This window comes from Rhamphochromis longiceps, linkage group LG14 (assembly GCF_057381845.1).
Source record: "Rhamphochromis longiceps isolate RC_006_pf linkage group LG14, R_longiceps_female_GT1.1, whole genome shotgun sequence".
NCBI classification, from domain to species: domain Eukaryota; kingdom Metazoa; phylum Chordata; class Actinopteri; order Cichliformes; family Cichlidae; genus Rhamphochromis; species Rhamphochromis longiceps.
In genome coordinates this window covers 36,068,973-36,089,574 of record NC_140570.1, presented here as the reverse complement: position 1 = coordinate 36,089,574, position 20,602 = coordinate 36,068,973, and the positions used below count along the sequence as shown (strand labels likewise).

Below are 20,602 nucleotides of genomic sequence, written 5' to 3'. Positions count from 1 at the left end.
GATGAGCTGACTCCTACAGCCATAATCACAGTCATACTCAGATTAAGATAAGATAAGATAAGATAGAACTTTATTAATCCCTCGGGTGGGTTCCTTTGGGAAATTCGACTTCCAAAAAGCACAGCAACGACCGAAGTTACAGTTACAGAATTGTTATATATATATATATATATATATATATATATATATATATACACACACACACACACACACATATATAAATACAGAGACAAATATAAATAAAATATACAAAGGGGATAAATAGAATAAATAGGAATAAAAAATAAAAATACAAGTGAATTGCACATTTCAAGTATTGAGTCTATTGCACTGTTGACTATTTACAAAAAGTATTGCACAAGGTATTGTACAGTGAGGTGAAGAGGCACTACAGCTTAGTTGTTCCCCCCTCCTTTGTCCTCCTGTTTCCCCTCCCTCTCCCCTCCAGAGAGGAGTTAAACAGTAATTAATCAATTAATCAATGAAGCTGTACTTGTAAAGTGACAAGTTCACACTCCCACTTTTGCAATCATTCATGCTGTTCCCTTCTATCTCCTACACACTGCTGGAACTGGTTACGCTGATTGCACCGTCACTGCCTCCTCCTGTTCTCAATTTGTATTAACAAAATTGCTGTAGTATCTCCTACCTGCAGTGTATGTACATGCAGTATATCCCCTCCATGATTGTAATATAGGGGTTTAAAATATGTTTTTGGACATTTTATATTTCCACTAGACTGTGATCATGTTTGTAGTTTTTTTTAAGCCTTATTCATGTGAACCTAAGGGATCTTCTGGAATCCTCTCTGTCACATATACGGCACAGTGCAAAAAATATTCAGATGTGCCTAATTTTTAAAAACATTTTGCTTTCAAGGAGCCAGATTTTCTTTTCGTTTAGTTGAATCTTTAAGAATCTAAAAGATAACAAAATCTGATAGGTAAAAATAACATTTTGAACCAACTAGGTGGTTCCCAAAAATCTGGCGTGCTGTGAGTCCTTAAAAAAATTGAGGAAACTGGAAAAGTAGCAGGACTAAATAACTCTGTACAGCAGATGAACTGTATCTGAAAATCATGTCCTTAAGATGTAGAAAAAGATAAAGAAAAGCAAAGACCTGAAGTACCTGAGAGATGCACTGGCCCTTTAATGGATCCATCTGCTGTTTGCTGAAGCCTCATCAGAAATGGTCTCAGTGGAAGGCTGTCAGGAAGCCATTTTTAGTGAAGAGAAACAGGGAGAAAAGGCTGAGGTATGGTAAATTACACGAGAACTGGACTATATCAGTGGCAACAGGTCTTACAGCATTATGAATTCATATTTGACATTTTTGGTTCAAATAATTGTTGATATGACTCCAACAGAGGGTGTTTACATCCGTCTGTAAAACACGATGAAGGCTCTGCCAGTGGTGTTGGGAATCTTGAGAAAGCTGATGGAAATATGAACCACATATTAAGATTTTCATCAATCATGCAGTCCCAGCTGAAAAGCATCTAGTTGGAAAAGGCATATTTTTATTAATTACGACAATGATCCCAAACACACGGTGAATGCAGTAAACGTATACCTAGATCAGTCATGGATTGGCCTCCCCAGAGCCCAGACCTCAACATTTATTAAAGCAGTGTGTTCAGGAAAGAGAGAGTTCAGGCTATGTTCGATAGTAAAGGTGGCCATACCAAATATTGACTTTCAAGTACATTTTTGCCTTATGTACTGTATTTCCATTTATGTTTGCACGTTTCAGTGAATTGCTCTGCCTATTTCCCATTTTCCCAGCAGAATATAAAGAAATGAGGATGCCTCAAGACTTTTGCAATATTGTATCAGAAGGAGAAAAAAGGTGACAAATGTCCCAGTTCTTCGTGGTTAATCTTGTTAATGTTGCCTTCTGTTTTCTAATGGTTTCCTGCCAAAAACCCTAAAAAAGTGTTCTCCAACCTCGTGAATTGAAAACACTGGATTTGTTATAGAATAACTTCTAATTAGCTATTATTTCACAGAGGAAATAAGATAATCGATAAAAGAAAAAAAGATGTGAAAAGGAGACAATAAAAGAAGCCCCTTCCTTTCCCACATGTGCTAAACTTAGAGCCAAAGCCTCACCCTGCCGCTTTCCGCTTCATTAGAGTTGTTTAAACAAAACAACTTAAAAATAGGGTTTCTATCTGAAGCAGCACATGCAGTTAAAAGGCCAATGTGGAAAAAAAATCCTTGCGATTATAGTTGAACAGGAAGCGGCACTTGCTCTGCCTTTCAGCCCCATTGAACAAGACGTCAGCAGCTCTATGGAGGTAGTTTGGTCTTTTTTACAAATTCAAAATTAAATATGCGAGCACTCAAAAATTAAGGTTCACTGAGAAATGTCCTCATTTTTTAAAAAGAAAGGCATATTCCTTGTTATTTAATATAACATTCAATTGATCAGAAATGTTAGAAATCATGGTAAATGGGCTCATCAATACAAAATCATGATTGTCTTTTTAATTGTATAACTTTGTAGACTAATTTTCCCAAACCATCACTCTAGTGCTCCACTGGCACCTCGTATTACTTAATGCAAGTAGTTTACAGGTGTTGTGTCGTGTCTTTCTACAGATGTAGAAAGGTCAGCTACTCAAGAGACCTTCCCCAAATCTCCCTCATCTTCATCTTCGTCAATGAGGCTCTGTCGGTGATCCTGCGCTCAGTCCACTCAGCTGTCAATCACACACCGGCGCACTTGCTCAAGGAGGTCATCCTGGTGGACGACAACAGCGATGACGGTCAGTATAGATTAAATATTTTCTTCAGCTAATACCAAATAAGAAGAGTGGCTTTTTCGCCCTCTGATTAGAAGATGGTTTATAGTGAGTGAAACACAGAATTTCCATCTAAAATCCACTGAGTCATCAGCAGGATTTCTACTGAAAGCAACAAAATACACATCAAATTGTCATTCAGCATCCCAGAAATAATTATCTTATACAATAAGTATCATGTAACGTGAATATAATTATATAATTAAGTTTTATATTATAAAACTGAAACTAGTGAGTGAAAAAGAGAATATTTGAATACTTTTTCTCATACAGGCATCGGCATATGAAAACAAATATTCTTGTCAATGTTACAAAGAAATGATTTCAATCTGTCAGCATCAAGGATTCCAGTTTTTAGATATATGTGTAGTATTTTCTTTATTTTTACTTTTTTAAATGCTTCTGAGTTTGTGTAAGCGAGTTTTGTAGATTGAAGTTACAACCAGGCAAAAGACTTGTTTTACAAATGTCAAAACAATCATTGGAAACTAGGGCAAAGCATTACAGCCCTCTAAAACCAGTATTGTTTGAAGATTATTGCATACACAGTCTCCTATAGAGCTACCCTCTTTGACTTTGGCATGACAAATTTGTGTCCTAATCTGACCCAGCTTCACTGTGATAAAGGAGCTGAAAGCAAGACATAAAAGGACTTTAATAAACTAAATATAGCAACACACCAAAGCACATTTTTGTTCCCAGTAATTATGTTTTAGTAGACATGGCTACTGTTGAACCTGGGCTAGGATTGAGGGTGGGAACAACCATAACTATGCAGACATGTACATTAACTGATCATTTGGGGCAGATCACAATGAGACACAAACACACTATAAATGTAACACAAAGCATGTGTTCATACTTTTTTCATGTCTGTTACACTTAAACATGCAGATATATTGAAACATTGTTTCTAAAGGATGAAAGGCATCAGACTTCTGATGGGGCTGTGTTTGCATGTCATGGGGACGAGTGTCTCCTTGACAAAAGCTGTGGTCATTGCTTTTGAAAAGAGGCATTTTCTGAGGTGACTGATGGTGTCAAGTGTTTGTGGAGGCAGACAGGCAGATAGAGGCAGAACACACAATTGGATGTCACAGGAGAGATGTCTCTGTCATATTTACCGGGCAGGGTGAGAAGATGAAGAGACGGCAAGGGATGAGAGGAGGGCGAGGAGATAAATCGGGAAAAGTGAAAAGGAGAGGGGAGGCACAGCAGAGATAAAGAGGTGTTGGTGGAGAAAAATAAGAGAAGAGGGGATGACGTAGAAGACAGAAAAGGTCAAAGAATGAAGAGAGCTGAAGGGTTTGAAAACAGGCAAAGTGAAAGGAGGGGCAATGAAGAACAGAGAAAAAGGGAGATGAGAAGGAGAGGCTCAGAGAGCAAACCAGGCTATTAGAGTAAGTGGCATCAAGAAAGGGAAAGGATGAGAGACAGGGAGGCTCTAAGATAAATGAGGTCGGACAGAGAGGAGGGGAGAGAGCGCAGGCAATGAATATCTAGAAGAGGGAGAAGAAGCAATCTAACAGAACGGAAAGCAACAGAAAGCAAAGAAAAATAACAAGGAAACAGGAAGAAAGAGATGAGATAGTCGAGGCTTTAGGGGATAAGGCTGCCAATGTCTAATTCATGTACTGTCAACAAATCCATGAAAAGATCAAAGCCAACAACGCCTTAGTCTCACACCCAACACTTTCTGACTTCCCTACCTTTTCAGTTTCACTCCCCAAGCCAATTGGCTTTTAGTGTCGCAAATACATGATTTCATTCTTATACAAAGGGTACATCATTTTCTAAAAGTGCTGTGTGCTGAAGTTTTTACAAAATGTTGCCCAAGCAGGAAATAGAAAATTGGACATGGGTCTTTGGTTCTGAACTAGTTTCATTCGTGATTCATGTTTATCACATTTTTGGACTTCTTTGTGTATTTTTTGGTGTAATTTATACTCCAAGAATCACCTTGGCAGATGATTGTTGTCAGTGCTGTTTGTCTGTAGCAAGAATACACAATAACTACCTGCTGAGATTTTATAAAACCCGGTGGAGTGGTGCATCGCGGATAAAGAAAGAATAGGAAGAAATTTTGCTGTGGATGTGGATCGCTTTATTTAATGGAAGTGGATGTGTTGATGTGGATCGCAAAAACTAGTCTTAGCCATGAATGTGCTGTCTGAGTGTTAATTTCTTTTTGGCATCTGGTAATGCAGCAAGTTATACATTATCAAGAAGCATGTGTGACAGTGCAGCTTACAGATGTATTTTAATCATTCTTATAAAACAATGGGACTTAGTATAAGAAACACGGAGCTACACAGTGGGAGAGTGAAAGGACTGAGACAGCTGAGGCGTTCTCTCACTTGACACTGCTGGTTGGCTGACAGCCAGCTATCCATCACAAAGAGGAAGACATTGCAGTGGCGCACAGGGCGAGGCGAGCTAACAAATAGTGCTTACCCCTCTTACTGCCTGAAAGACACCCACCGCCATGCTCTTGCCATATATGTTTGTATGTGAAAAAAAACACGCATGTGAAATGAGTTTGTGATGAAGAGTATGTGTGAAAAAAAAGAAGTACGAGAACAGAGAGAAAGAAATGGAAGACAGAGCACGAGAAATGTGTTTTTCTCTGAAGGAATGTTGCTCTGTGTGTGTGTGTGTGTGTGTGTGTGTGTGTGTGTGTGTGTGTGTGTGTGTGTGTGTGTGTGTGTGTGTGTGTGTGTGTGTGTGTGATACAGAGGAAGAAGGGCTGTGAGTGTTTTGGTCCGGAGGGAAAAGGCTGATGAGTTGATTGAGAGATCAAAGGTGGCGCGGTCGTTGATGCTCAGGAAGCCGTAGACCCCCGTTGGTGTTGTTTAGAGTGAGTTGGAGCTTAAAACAGCACCGCAGGGAGCTGAGTGAGAACTTTTATGTCATCTCTCTATTTGTATGTGTGCTTCTTTATTTCTTTATTTATAAACTGTGTTGTTGTGGTGATGAATTTGTATGTTTTTTATGTTTGTTTTCAGCTTTTGATAGTGTAGCAAAAGCTGACAATAGTTGGCATACATTAGTGGTTATTTAGGATAGGATGAGCTAATAAGCCGTCATGTCTTTGTATTTTGCTAGGAAAATGGGAAATAGATGTAGCAGTTTACTGAAACTTGCAAACATAAGATGCCAGATGCATCTCTCAGGTTGTGTGTCAGTTTTTTGTTATTTCTTAAGGACACAACTTTCAAATTCTGTTCGTCTGCTGTAGATGTTTTTATTTAAGCTGCCAGTTCTTTTGTCCTCTACTTGTTTAGTTTCTTGACATATGTCAAGTTTTTGGCTAATAGCTCTTTGCTAATCACCTTGCTGGTGTGTTATCGTTGTCATTTTTTGTGCAGGAAACAAATTGTGTATTTGTGACAAGCTGCTGGTAATGTGCCAGTAACGAATTTGTCCCTTGAGTTAGGTGCCTTTATTATGTGTGAATGATTCATAGGAACAAACAAATAAAGGACTGCACTGAAAATTATAATAAAATGATGTCCAAAGAAAAATTTGAAGAACCTTCAGAAAGCCTGAAGAACGTGAAATAAATTACAGAATTAAAAGACAGTTCGGTTCCTTGGAAGCAAAATGTAAAGACAAAATGTTCACACATGGCTCTATGCAACTACATAAGAGCTTTAGGATTGTCTGAAAGTATTTGTTTGGGTTTTTGCTCGTAATTATCTGCTCCACTCTATGTTCACCTGTTCCTTATTACCCGGCTGCTCTAAAGTGATTTCTGCCAATCTTTGTCAGCTCATCTGTGAGCTTGTTTCACTCATGCGCTCTGCAACAGTCCCTCATGTTATTCTCTGCTTCACAGGTTTTTTACTCATTTTCCACCCCTTGGGCTTTGTTCTCCCAATATCAGCTTTATTTAAATAAGCTTTCTTTATGGTGGTTTTGCTGATTTTGTGTATTCATTTGGAAAAGCTTACAAACCTAACACAAATAATTGGGGTATAACCCTCAATCTCATTGGGCCTGTTTGAGTGCACTTATGTCAACGAACTTAAAAAGGGCTAGTATGTGCACTTTGCTAAAGAAATGCTTTGATTATATATATACAGTAGGTATATTTTCATAGGTATATTAAATATTTTTTAGGTCTTTGTCTCTGGACAGCCTAAAATAAAAATAAAAAACACTGCTTAGTGCTTAGTGGGTTGCCCTTTGTGTTCTTATCATGTTGTTTCACACAACCAATACTAAGGCTTGATGTGAGGTTTATAAAGGAGTGCAGGCTGCCAGTGAGAGAAGTGAGACAAAAGAGTTGTCATACTGGGAATGGTTGCTTAAGCTCACTCTGCTGTCCTTTCATATTTATCGACATGAATTCCAATTATTATGATTGCATGAAAATAATTATGCAAGCTAGGCATAATGTGTCAGGCTTTGATTGTTGCTGCCAGAGGGGACTCTGGAACAGCATTTTTCTTTTTTCCTCCTTTCTTCAGTAAAGAGGGCTGCAATGGATCTGATGTTAGAGAAGCTAAGAAAAAAATACAAGCACTTTCTTTAGCATGTAGAGATTCTTCTTAAACTCGCCAACTTAGCTGCAATGGTGATATATTCTTTTCAGGCTTTATTAGTCCTGACATCAGATCAAATACTGGAAAACTCCAGCTGGCAGACTGTTCAAGGATACATGTGCAGATTATAAGCTAAACTGCAGATTCAAAGATCAACTAAAGATCAGTCTTTATAAGCATTTCTGACTTGTTTTGTTTGATGTGTTATCTTCATTTTCTGAACTGTAGAGCAACTGAAAGGTCCACTGGAGGAGTATGTGAACAAACGCTATCCCGGCCTGGTGAAGATTGTAAGGAACCAAAAGAGAGAGGGATTGATCAGGGCCAGGATCGAGGGTTGGAAGGTAGCCACTGCTGAGGTGACAGGATTTTTTGATGCCCATGTGGAGTTCACCCCATCATGGTGAGTGGGTCCTATCATCTAGCGGGAAGCACAGTGTTATTAACAGTCAGGAGTGAATTTTTGGTATTTGGAAAAAGGCTTATTTTAGTGTAAATTAAAGTGAAACAAAGCATTCAAAAACAAAAATGACATGTACTCAAAATTAAATCTGGAAAAAAACATATCTTTGCCAAATGTATGAACATTGGAATAACTTATTCATGATAACAACAATGACAATAATAGAGCTTTGGGTATCAGTGTTAAAAGAGTGCTACAAAGTGCAAAGAAACCATGGAAAGAAAAGACAAAGGATAGCTGAAGCTGCATAAAAGGAAGAGCCAAGCTATTTCACGCCTGAGAAGTTTTAAAATGAGACACTTGAGGCTGTGGGATCAGGTTGAATGGATTTTATTTAAAAAAAACATCACAAGCACACATAAAACACACACCAAAACAGGACCCCTCTTGGAGAACTTGTCGTAAAAGTAAATTTTTAGTAACCATAAAAAATGAAGGTTTTGTACTGATTCAAAAAAGCTGAGCGCTTGGTGGTGAACTGAATCAAAGGCTAAATACTGTCAAGAAATTAGCATGCAATGAGGGATCTTATTAACCCCGCTAAGACAACTGCCACATCCTGTTGATGTCTTTTTGTGGATCTCATTTTCGAGCTCAGTGCATAACTTAAGGTATACCGTGCAGTTCTCTCACTGCCCCCTGCAGAGCTCAACTCGGCTGAATCAAACAGAATTAGTGATAAAACTGGGACGACACAAGGAACTTTCTATTTGACTGAAGTGGATGAAAAAAGTGGTGCTCTTAAAAGATGTTATAAAATTTGTTTCTGCACAAAGTAAAGTCAACTAAATGTGTGAGTGTGTGTGTGTTTGCACTTTTTTCAGGGCAGAACCAGTTCTAGCTAGAATAAAAGAAAACCACAAGAGGATTATCTTGCCGTCAATCGACAACATCAAGCACGATACCTTCGAGGTGGAGCGCTATGAGAACTCTGGCCATGGCTACAACTGGGAACTGTGGTGCATGTACATTAATCCACCCAAAGAGTGGTGGGAGGAGGGAGACATGTCTGCACCAATAAGGTACGCCAGCTTCTCCCATTTAAACGTGAACACAGATCTCACACTTCTGAGATGTATTTTTTTCCACTTCTTTAAGATTTTCAATAAAACTGCCACCAAGTTCTTTTTTTAGTTTTGGGGAAGATTAGGGGAAAACAAGAAAAAAAGCTCCTGATGGGAAACCAGACTTCATTAAAGCAATAAAAAAATTACAGCCTAAATTAGAGAGTGGAGAGTGAAAATAGGATTTTAATTATCTGATTATCACCCATATATTTGTGTTAAATTGGATTTCCTTCCATTCTTTAATTAAAAATAAGAATAAATCGCATGAGTATGCACAAAAATGTTTAGATAGGCTGAAATATAAAGTGTGAAACTTTGCATAGTGGAGATTTGGGTTGTAGAAAAGTACTCCAAAATAAACATCAGATAAAGCCACAAAAAAACACATTCTGGTGTTTGCAAACGCTCAGTGTCACATGATAGTGTGTTTTCCTGGCTGCAGGACGCCTGCCATGATTGGATGCTCCTTTGTGGCCAATCGGGACTACTTTGGAGAACTCGGTCTACTCGACTCAGGCATGGACGTCTACGGAGGGGAGAACATCGAACTAGGCATCAGGGTTTGTGTGTCACCCAGTTTCCTCTTGTTCCTGCTCCCTCTTTACCCCTGTAGGTTTTAAGTGGAGCAGTGGGCACCGTAGCGTGGCACCACTGATAAATGAGGCCCCATTAAGAGTCCTGGAGGACCAGTCCTGTGTGAGCAGCTCACAGCAAGGCAATGGAGATAAATAGGTCACGTAGAGCAGGAAGGTTGGAGTTTGTTTCTGTACATTTTGAGAGATTGGAGAGTCTTTTGTTTTTCTGCAAGGTTATTAGATTTTTCCTGAAAAAATAACGTCAAACATTTTCACAACCCGAGTGTGTTGGCTTTTATCCAGCAAGCTAAACAATCAAATATTTTTAGAAAGACAAAAACTTGTCTTTGAGTTGACTTGGTCATAACTTGAATCTGAAATGGAAAGTTCTTATATCTTGTCATCAAAAATATCAAGATTCCCCCCAAAATTAAGTCTAGATAAGTAAACGTGTACAGATGCAATAAAACAGCTAAAATTCAGCTTCAACGCACCTATAAATATATTACAACTGCTGGAGATGAAGTATTAGCAAAGACATGAATCTAGCCCACAATGTCACATCTCAAGAACCACATTTCTTTCTGTTCCTCTTTTACTACAAAGCAGTGGGACACACTCGCCCTGCGACAACAACATTTCTACATTTCACTACAACCCTTACAAGAGGATTGTTTGGATGTGTCCAGGGAGAAGGCCCTCATTCAGAGAAACTCTTTCATAACAAGCACTTGAATCAATGACTGTTTGGGTTTTAACAGGATTCTTGGGATAATGAATGTTAAGCGGTAGATATCAGCACCTCTATGGGGCAATTTTGCATGGTTGTTGTCCAACATCTTTTACATGAAATCATAGTACTGCTTATTTATCTTAGAGTGTGGCAGAGAGCAGTAAAATGTTTTTTTTTGGCATACCCTCTGTTGGTTAGCAGCTGTGTCCTTGGGTAACAGAAACACATAGGTTATCTTTAAAACCTATGTGCCCATTTTCTGTTTGTAGTGCTGCTTATCTGTGGATGGAACATGTTTCATATTGTTCCCAGTGTGAAGAAAGACTGACGGACCTACTTTTTATCCAGTAGGAATGTTTGTCAGGAGTGAAATAGGTTGCATCTGTGCAATTGTTTGGTGACCTGTCAGTTTGAAGTTTCTGTTACGCTCACATCACTTTGACGTGGGTTCAGATAGCTTGGATATCCATGTCTTCATTATGTTCACAGCAGAAGGCTCGTGGGTTGGACACACTCAGCAGATACTTTATTAGATACACCTTGTCAGTATTAGGTTGGACACTCTTTTGCCTTCAGAGCTGTTTTAATTCTTCATGGCATAGATTCAACAAAGTACTGGAAACATTCCTCAAAGATTGATCTTGGCACGATGGCCTCATGCAGTTGATGCAGATTTGTCAGCTGTGCATTCACGATGGGAATCTCCCATTGCGCCATATACCAACGGTGATCTATCTGATTGAGATCCCCTGACTGTGGAGGCCATTTGAAACCATTGGACTCATTGTCATATTCAAGAAACTACTTTCCTGTTAGCTCACAAGAGTAGCACCTGATATGGTCCTCTGCTGCTCTAGCCCAAATTCTTCAAGGTTCACGGTTCAAAGTAATGCAAAAGTGGTTTTTAAGAAGGAGTTATCTGTTTTACTGTTGCCTTCTTCTCAGCTCAAAGCAGTCTCTGGTCGGGTCTGGTATCAACAAGATATTTTCACCCAGAGAACTGTCTCTCATTGGATATTTCCTCTTTTTTGGACCATCCCTTGGGATAACCCTAGAGATGGTTGTACAGAAATATCCTAGTAGATCAGGAGTTTCCAAAATACTTAGACCAGTCCTTCTGTCAACAACAACCATGCCTAACGTGTCTTAAATCTTCTTTCTTTTCCATTTTGATGCTCAGTTCTTCTGTGAGTACCCTGCCGAGATCCACTTTCTGGGTAAATTATTCATTATGAGAGCAGTTAATCTCCTTTTGAAGCGTGTGGATGTGCACAACAATTCTACCTAACAGTGAGAGGTCAATTCAGGGTCCAGTGGTTTGATCTCACTCACAGTCCTGCATGAATGAATTCACAGCACCATGTCCTGTTCTCATCTGTTCTTCAAGGGGTTTTCCTCTGAAGCCTCTGTGTTTGTTTAAGGGCTGTGTTTTTCTGTGGCTGGGATAGTTCCTAATTGGTCAGTTGCTGGCTTTGCACATTTGTTCTCCAAACCTGCAGAGGATACCTCAGTCTTGACCTGCTGATTTTGATGGCTATCATTGTGAATGAAGTAAGGATTACAGCTAGGTCATTTCAAATTTGGATTCCACCAACTTAGAGATTATAGCTACATGATGCCCTTATTTGGGCATGTAGCTGACGCTGAAATGTTTGTGTGGGTTGCCATGACAACACCAAAGTGAATCTGAGATCGTTATTGTTTTCTATTTGTTTTCTTTATTTGCTTCTCATGCTTGTGTACATTTGCAGTAGGAAAGGTAATCTATGAATCCAGTGATATATCCTGCTTATAAGAAATGTTTCTGTTAAAATATTATTGTGAAGTAGTCACTTCCTGTGAGTTGCGGGAACCGGAAGTTGTGCGCGGGAGAGACAAGACAGAACGGTAACACGGCGGACTTTTCGGAATATACAACTTTTCTACTGCTGGTTTTACAAGGCGTACACGGTAAAAAATCATTATGCTGTTATTTGTTTAACACTTGTGCACCTTGTGAAAGGAAATAAGTGGCTGAGATGAATATCATATGTGCTATCGATATTATTTTACTTGTTTCTAGTTTTCACGGTGCTCCATGATTGTGAGAGGAATAAAAGAATTGTGGACATCAGTACGAAGCGTGGATTCTTTCGACCAGAGTAGAAACAGTGAAAACGTGTCCCAATCCATCTGGAGGCTTCGGTGTGCAAAGCTCTTCTCATCCTGCAGCAAGCTACAGGTCTCGGTTTGCAAACGCGCTTCCCCTCCTGCAGCAAGCTACAGGCTTCGGTGTGCAAAGCTCTTCTCATCCTGCAGCAAGCTACAGGTCTCGGTTGCTTCTCATCCTGCAGCGAGCTACAGGCTTCAGTGGACACGTTGCTTTGCATTTTGTGACAACCAATCGGGAGCTGCAGATTCAGCGGACACTCCAAGAAGCGGTTTCAGGCTAAAGCGTGAGTCCTCAGGCTATATTGCGCAGTTATTATGCCTCATGAGTTGATGGATAGAACATGAGCTACAAATTTGCTGTAATGGACAAGGAATTAATAGTGTTCAAATTTCGGATTGTGTAAAAACAAACAAACAAACAAACAAACAAACAAAAAAAGAAAAAAAAAAAGGACAATCTGTTGAAGTTCTGGAAATTATTGTTGTTTTCTTACCTGTTGCTTGCAAGCTTCATGAAGGCTGAAACTGAAAATTTATTTGCTGTCATACGTAAGAATCTAAGCTAAGGTTCCTTTGTGTTAATTTTAATAATTCTCCGCCTATTACATCCATTCTTGTAATTACCTTAGTTATCTTGTCCTCTTCATAAGATACCCCCTTTAAAGTCTGAAAATGTCTAAAGATGGTCATAGTCACCCTGATGTTATGTCAGAAGTACAAGATGCAGGGGATTTGGAAGAGGAAAAAAGTGTAGTGTCTGAGAAATCTGAGACAAAAGCAAGAAAATCCTCTCGTGAAAGGCGATTAACGCCAAAAATGCAGGAACTGAAAGATCAAGAGTTAACTCAAAAGGAGAAGAGGTTCAAAGCAACATACGAGAAATGGAAAAGCAACGTAAGAGACATTCGCACAAAGTTAAAGCAAGTATGCTCTGAGAGTGACATGTATGATATGATGGATGAGGCTGAGAAGCTTGAGTCTGAATTAAAGGAACAGTATGACAGAATTCGACTCCAAACCTCACCAAGTCAAGAATTTCGAAGAAAGATCGATGCATGCTCAGCCGTGTCGGCCGACTTGCTGCAGCTGATGAGAGTACGTCTGACTGAAGATGACGGTGAGTTTGACACGGTGGCGGAAAGATCAAGGTTACGCATGCTACTTGATAATGAATATGCTAGGTCCATATATGGATCCACAGCCTCCAGAGTTACTGCACCCAGCTGTCACAATTCTAACCATCTCTCAGAGTCACCTAGCATTCCAGCTATGAGAGCGGAAGTGGCTGCTCAGCTGGCTGCAAAGAAAGCCGAAATTGATATGGAAGCTGCCATCGAAGCTCAACGTCAGCAGTTGAGAAAACTTGAAAATCAGAGGGACATTGATGTAATTCAGGCAAAGCTAAATGTCTACACTGAAGAAGAGGGAAGGGATGGGACACGCAGTCCTCCATTCAGCAAAGTGAGTGATGCACACCCCTTCGCTCACCACATCCCAGATCAAGAACGGCAGGTTGTGCAAAACGAGACATCATTGGTCCAATCGCTACAAGAGTCATTAGCTCTTACTCGCTTGCCAACTCCAGAACCTTCTGTATTCTCGGGCGATCCTCTGAAGTTTACAGAATGGAGCATAAGCTTCAAAGCCCTCATAGAGAGACGATGCTCTGACCCTGCAGACAGACTATTCTACCTGCAAAAGTACATAGCAGGTGAGGCAAAATCCTCTCTTGAAGGCAGCTTCTACAGAAAAGATGAAGAAGCCTATCAACAAGCATGGGATAGGTTAAATGCTAGATATGGCCATTCCTTTGTAGTGCAGCGGGCTTTCAGAGATAAGCTAAATGGGTGGCCGAAGATTGGTGGAAAGGAATATCTCAAGTTAAGAGATTTCAGTGATTTCCTCCAAACATGTAGTAATGCCATGCCTCACGTAAAGGGCTTACAGGTTCTTAACGACTGCGAGGAGAATCAGAAAATACTAGTCAAGCTTCCTGATTGGGTGACATCTAGATGGAACCGTTATGTCACAGAGCAGCTAGATCGGGGCAACGACTATCCAAGCTTTCATGAGTTTGCGTCCTTTATCTCTAAGGAGTCACGCATCGCATGCAATCCAGTGTCATCCTTACATGCCTTAAGGCACTCTGCAGAGGCACCAGCAAGAGAGATGAAGCGTTCAAAAGCAAACACGTTTGCCACAAATGTGAAACCCCCGATTCCATCAAGCTCCACCGCCAAATCTGACCCTGGTGAAATCAAGTTGGGAGATGCAGGGAAACCAAAGAAATGGACCACACCAACACAAAATTCCAATAATGGCCAGTGTATTTGCTGTAGTGAGAACCATTCCATACATAAATGCAAGAGGCTTATGGACATGTCTGTAGAGGATAAGAAAAAATGCATACTTGAAAATAAGTTGTGTTTTGCATGTCTAAGAAAGGGTCACAATTCTAAAGACTGTAGGAACAGGGCCATGTGTGGCATATGCAGAAAGAGTCACCCAACGCCATTGCATGAAGATCGTTCTACAGCAGCATCAACACAAGGCGCAGTTGAAGAAAGTACGTTGTCATTATCATGTTGTGTGAGTGGAGGTGAAGGTGGGAGTACATCAATGATAGTCCCAGTGTGGATCTCAACACTTAGTGCTCCGGACACTGAAACCCTAGTGTATGCACTATTGGACACTCAAAGCAGTCACACATTTGTTGATCAGGAGGTGTGCGAAAAGCTACAAGCAACAATGGAACCAGTGAAACTTAAACTTTCCACCATGATGGGGAGAGACTCAGTCGTGAAGAGTCAAAGAGTATGCAAGCTCAAAGTTAGAGGATTTTCCTCTAATGTTTCCATCAGTTTGCCTCCAGCCTACACAAGGGACTTCATTCCCCTTGACCGCACACATATTCCCACTTGCCAGACAGCCAACAAATGGAAACACCTTGTAAGCATGGCCCAGGAGATACCCCCGTTGATGGACTGTGGTGTTGGATTGTTGATTGGATACGACTGCTCCAGAGCGTTAATTCCAAGAAGGGTCGTCACTGGGGGTGACTATGAGCCTTATGCTATTGAGACGGATCTTGGTTGGAGCATTGTGGGAAGCGCACCACAGCGTGTGCAGGCTAAAGATGTGACTGGTTTTTGTCATCGAGTGTCTGTCAGAGAGGTGCCACCCATAACACCATTTGCTGTCATCAAGGCCCTGGAGTCTGATTTTGCAGACACAAAACCTGGTGACAGAAGCATATCTCAAGAAGATATTTGCTTCCTGCAGATCTTGAAAGACAGAATCCAACAAAATAAGGATGGTCACCTGGAGATGCCTCTCCCTTTCAAAGCACGTCCGCATCTCCCAGACAACAAAGGGCTGGCGTTAGTACGGCTGAAGCATCTAAAGAGGAAGCTGGACAGAGATCCCAAATTCAAAATAGACTACGTGAGATTTATGGAAGGTGTCTTCAAGGATGGAGATGCAGAGAAAGTGGAAAACCAAGCAGAGCTGGGGAAAGTCTGGTATATCCCACACCAAGGAGTTTACCACCCCAGAAAACCAGGAAAAATCAGAGTGGTTTTCGACTGCTCTGCAAGGTATGAAGGCACCTCCTTAAACGACCATCTGCTAACAGGACCTGACCTCACAAATAGCCTAACAGCCGTGCTGTGCCGCTTCCGTAAACATCCCATCGCAGTCATGTGTGATGTGGAGAAAATGTTCCACAGGTTTCATGTGAGCGAGGATGATAGAGACTACCTGCGGTTTCTCTGGTGGGAAAATGGAGACACAAACTCTGAACCCAGAGAGTACCGCATGAAGGTTCACCTGTTTGGAGCATCATCATCCCCTGGCTGCGCCAATTATGGCATGAAGCACCTTGCCAGCCAATGTGAGAAAGAGTACCCCTCCGCAGCTAACTTCATCCAGAAACATTTCTATGTTGACGATGGTCTCATAAGTGTAGAGTCGGTGGGTAAGGCAATTGAACTGGTCAAAGAAGCCCAAGCCGTGTGTGCCAAAGGAAAGCTGCACCTTCACAAATTTCTCTCCAACAGCCGAGAGGTCCTTGACTCTGTCGATGTTGCAGAGCGTGCTACGGAGGTAAAGAATGTTGATCTTAATCACGAGGATTTACCAGTTCAAAGAGTGCTAGGTATAAGGTGGAATGTTGAAAATGATAGCTTCTCCTTCAAGGTGTCACTTGAGGAGAAACCAGCAACGCGCCGAGGGATTCTCTCAATTGTGGCCTCCTTGTATGACCCTTTGGGGTTTCTAGCCCCAGTCATTCTTGAAGGGAAAAGAGTGCTGCAGGAGATGTGTCAGAGAGGCACAGGGTGGGATGAGCCACTACCCAAAGGCTTGAAGTTAAGGTGGGAGACTTGGATGAAGGATCTGGAGAACCTGGAAAGAATTGAAATTCAAAGATGCTTCATACCTGACAGCCTTGGCGAGATTCAAAGAGTCGAGCTTCATCATTTCTCTGATGCAAGCAGTCAAGGGTATGGCCAGTGCTCTTACATCAGAGTGGTAAGCAGAGAAAGGGTATGCTGCTCCTTGGTCATGGGCAAGGCGAGGGTTGCACCAACCAAAATAGTTACCATACCGAGACTTGAGTTAACTGCAGCAGTAACCTCGGCATCTGTGAGCAGCATGTTAAGAGAGGAGCTAGAACTCAAGGTTGATGACGAATATTTTTGGACAGACTCAAAGGTCGTGCTTGGTTACATCAATAATGAAGCAAGAAGGTTCCATGTGTTCGTGGCAAACCGCGTGCAGAGAATTCGAGAAACCACCGATGCACGGAAATGGTACTATGTTGACACAGGAGAAAACCCTGCTGATCATGCCTCGAGAGGCCTCAAAGTAGCTGACCTCATCAAGTCAAATTGGTTCTCTGGTCCCAGCTTTCTATGGGAAAGAGAGATAGCCACAAAACAGGCTACTTCAGATTTGCTGGTGGGAGACCCAGAGGTGAGGACTACTCAGGTGTTGAAGGTTGATGTAGCAAGGCAGTTTGACATCCAGAAGCATCTGCTGCGGTTCTCAAGATGGACTACAGCTGTCAACGTCATTGCTCGTATCCAGCGGCTGGCAAAGAGGATCAGGACCGCTGAGCCTTTAAGCGTGGAAGAGAGAAAGCAAGCTGCACAGACTCTCGTCAAGCTTGCACAACAAGATGCCTTTCAAGAGGAGTTAAACACACTCAGCCAGAAACTAGGAAGGCTGCCTTGCAACCACCAACTCTTTCAGCTTGACCCATTTCTCCAAGATGGCATAATGAGAGTAGGAGGAAGACTGAGGAAGGCATCTGTGCCTCTTGAGTTAAGACACCCAGTGATCCTTCCTAAAGATGGTGCTGTTACAAACCTCATCATTGCACACCATCATACCAAGATACAACACCAAGGCAGAGGACAAACCCTCAATGCCCTGAGAGCCAATGGTTACTGGATCACTGGTGGAAGTAAGGCTGTAGCCCAATACATCAGGCAGTGCGTACAGTGCAGGAGAGCCCGCGCGCCACCAGAGGAGCAACGGATGGCAGATCTACCTAGTGACCGTGTTGATCCCACACCACCATTCACTTATTGTGGTATGGACTGCTTTGGTCCTTTTCACACCAAACAAGGTCGCAAAGATCAAAAACGGTACGGCCTCCTCTTCACATGTTTTTGCTCAAGGGCAGTGCATATAGAGATGTTGGAGGATTTGACGACTGACGCATTCATCAATGCCTTGCGCTGCTTCATTGCCCTTCGTGGAGCTGTTAGGCACATTAGGTCCGATCAGGGAACTAACTTTATGGGGGCAAGAAACGAGATGGCAAAGGCTCTGAAAGAACTTGATAAGGAAAGAGTGACTGCATACCTAGCAGAAAATCAGTGCGACTTCCAGATGAATACGCCCCACTCTAGTCATGCTGGAGGCGCATGGGAGCGTCAAATCCGGACAGTGAGAAGCGTACTGAGCACAGTCCTTGCCTGCAGTGTGGGAAGGTTGGATGATGCTTCATTGAGGACATTCCTTTATGAAGCTATGTGCATCGTGAATAACCGCCCACTCACTGTTGATAACATCAATGACCCCAAAAGCTTGGAGCCACTCACACCGAACCACTTGATCACCATGAAATCCTCAGTCCCACTTCCACCTCCAGGTAAATTCGTCAAGGAGGACCTGTATGCTAAGAAACGGTGGAGAAGGGTACAGTATTTGACTGAGCAATTTTGGCACAGATGGAGAAAGGAATACCTGGCCAATATTGCTCTGAGACAGCGATGGCATACACCAAGACGTAATGTGGAGGTGGGTGACATTGTGATTCTCAAAGAGGAAGATGTTCCTCGCAATGAATGGAAACTTGCTAGGGTTGTGGAAGCACATGAGGATGATGATGGACTTGTACGGAAGGTGACAATCCAGACTGGTGATCGGAAGTTAGGAAAGGGAGGCGAACGCCTCGTCCAACCCTCAATCATTCAGAGACCCATTCAGAAATTAGTGGTCCTGGTGAAAAACAGCTAAATGGGAAAAATGTCATTCATTGATTAGATTTCCCTTCTAAAATAGAAGTTGTCATTATGCTGTACTTCATGCACATGTTATGGAGATGTAAAATCTACTGTTCATATTGTTGAATTCATTTGTTGAGAAAAGAATATTGTTTATGTCAATGCAAGAATGTTTAAAACAACAACATGGTGCTTGGGAATTACCATTGATATAATGAGAAATGCAAGTGTATTTACGTTCTCAATTGTAATAATCAAAGGTAATTGGTGGGAGTGTAGCTGACGCTGAAATGTTTGTGTGGGTTGCCATGACAACACCAAAGTGAATCTGAGATCGTTATTGTTTTCTATTTGTTTTCTTTATTTGCTTCTCATGCTTGTGTACATTTGCAGTAGGAAAGGTAATCTATGAATCCAGTGATATATCCTGCTTATAAGAAATGTTTCTGTTAAAATATTATTGTGAAGTAGTCACTTCCTGTGAGTTGCGGGAACCGGAAGTTGTGCGCGGGAGAGACAAGACAGAACGGTAACACGGCGGACTTTTCGGAATATACAACTTTTCTACTGCTGGTTTTACAAGGCGTACACGGTAAAAAATCATTATGCTGTTATTTGTTTAACACTTGTGCACCTTGTGAAAGGAAATAAGTGGCTGAGATGAATATCATATGTGCTATCGATATTATTTTACTTGTTTCTAGTTTTCACGGTGCTCCATGATTGTGAGAGGAATAAAAGAATTGTGGACATCAGTACGAAGCGTGGATTCTTTCGACCAGAGTAGAAACAGGGCATGTCCATTTTTCCTGAGGTTGTGTAGAAGCTTTTGGAAAAAGGGATGAGTACCACTGGCTGTTTCCAGAGAGGATCCTGGGAGGAAGTTATCTTGTTCAGCTTCCTATTTCTTCAATAGCAAATCTGCTAGGTCAAAAAGCTCTTTTTTAAAGTTTTGCATTAAGAGCTGTTTCAGTAGCTCTAGATGCACCATAACATTGTTCTAGCCATTCTGATATCATTTTCAGCTCAGCTGCTGGGTGGTTTGTATGAGGAGATAATTGATTCAACCTTCATGCTCTGAGGTTTCTTTTCTAAACCACTTCACAAGCAGGTGAAGCTCTTCTGCTGCAGTTCATTCTTAAACCTTTAGCACCAAAAATGAATGATGTCCAGTAGTTCTCCACTTTATCATTAAACTTTCTTTGACCTCTGTTAATGAGAAGCAACAAAAGGTGGCAGAAGAAGAAATACTCTTGTACACATTTAAGGCTATTCATCATCTCTCTCCTCCATATCTCTCTGATCTGGTTCAGATCACTGCCCCATCTCGATGTCTTAGATCTTCTTCTTCCCTTTCTCTCTCCGTCCCCTCCCCCTGTCTTGCCACCATGGGGAGCAGGGCCTTCAGCTGCTCTGCTCCACGACTCTGGAATTCCCTAACTCCTGATTTAAGAAATATCTCTTCCGTCTCTCTCTTTAAGTCCCAACTCAAAACTCACTTGTTGTCTTATGCTTTTATGATTGTGTAAACTGCTTGCTTTTATGCTTCTTTTTTTATTCTGCCGTGTACAGTGTCCTTGAGTGTTCTGAAAGGCGCTTTCAGATAAAATTTATTATTATTATTATTATTATTATTATTATTAAGGGTTGCAATAGTAACTTTAATCATTTGACCAAGCTGTTGTTGTGTAGCTCTTGGGGCTATGCTAGCATTCATGTCTTATTGTTCTGGCCCGCTGTCCTA

General features: G+C 41.3%; 2 protein-coding genes across 2 annotated transcripts in view; both read left to right on the top strand.

Annotated features, from left to right (window-relative positions):
- Positions 1 to 20,602, top strand: part of galnt17 (polypeptide N-acetylgalactosaminyltransferase 17) — a 31,275-nt gene that overhangs the window by 4,970 nt on the left and 5,703 nt on the right. The window contains exons 3-6 of the mRNA XM_085379655.1: positions 2,605 to 2,771; positions 7,583 to 7,757; positions 8,642 to 8,839; positions 9,327 to 9,444. Of these exons, the coding sequence (XP_085235781.1) occupies positions 2,605 to 2,771; positions 7,583 to 7,757; positions 8,642 to 8,839; positions 9,327 to 9,444 (658 nt within the window). The remainder of the gene's footprint in view (positions 1 to 2,604; positions 2,772 to 7,582; positions 7,758 to 8,641; positions 8,840 to 9,326; positions 9,445 to 20,602) is intronic.
- LOC146654584 (uncharacterized) lies at positions 11,832 to 19,651 on the top strand. Its single transcript, XM_085380567.1, has 4 exons — positions 11,832 to 12,142; positions 12,255 to 12,413; positions 12,501 to 19,450; positions 19,563 to 19,651. The coding sequence occupies exon 3, from the start codon at positions 13,016 to 13,018 to the stop codon at positions 18,869 to 18,871; it is 5,856 nt and encodes a 1,951-aa protein (XP_085236693.1). The 5' UTR covers positions 11,832 to 12,142; positions 12,255 to 12,413; positions 12,501 to 13,015; the 3' UTR covers positions 18,872 to 19,450; positions 19,563 to 19,651.

What these genes read in the sequence shown, in the direction of transcription:
- LOC146654584 (XM_085380567.1), top strand. Translation starts at nt 13,016, where the DNA reads ATGTCTAAAGATGGTCATAGTCACCCTGATGTTATGTCAGAAGTACAA.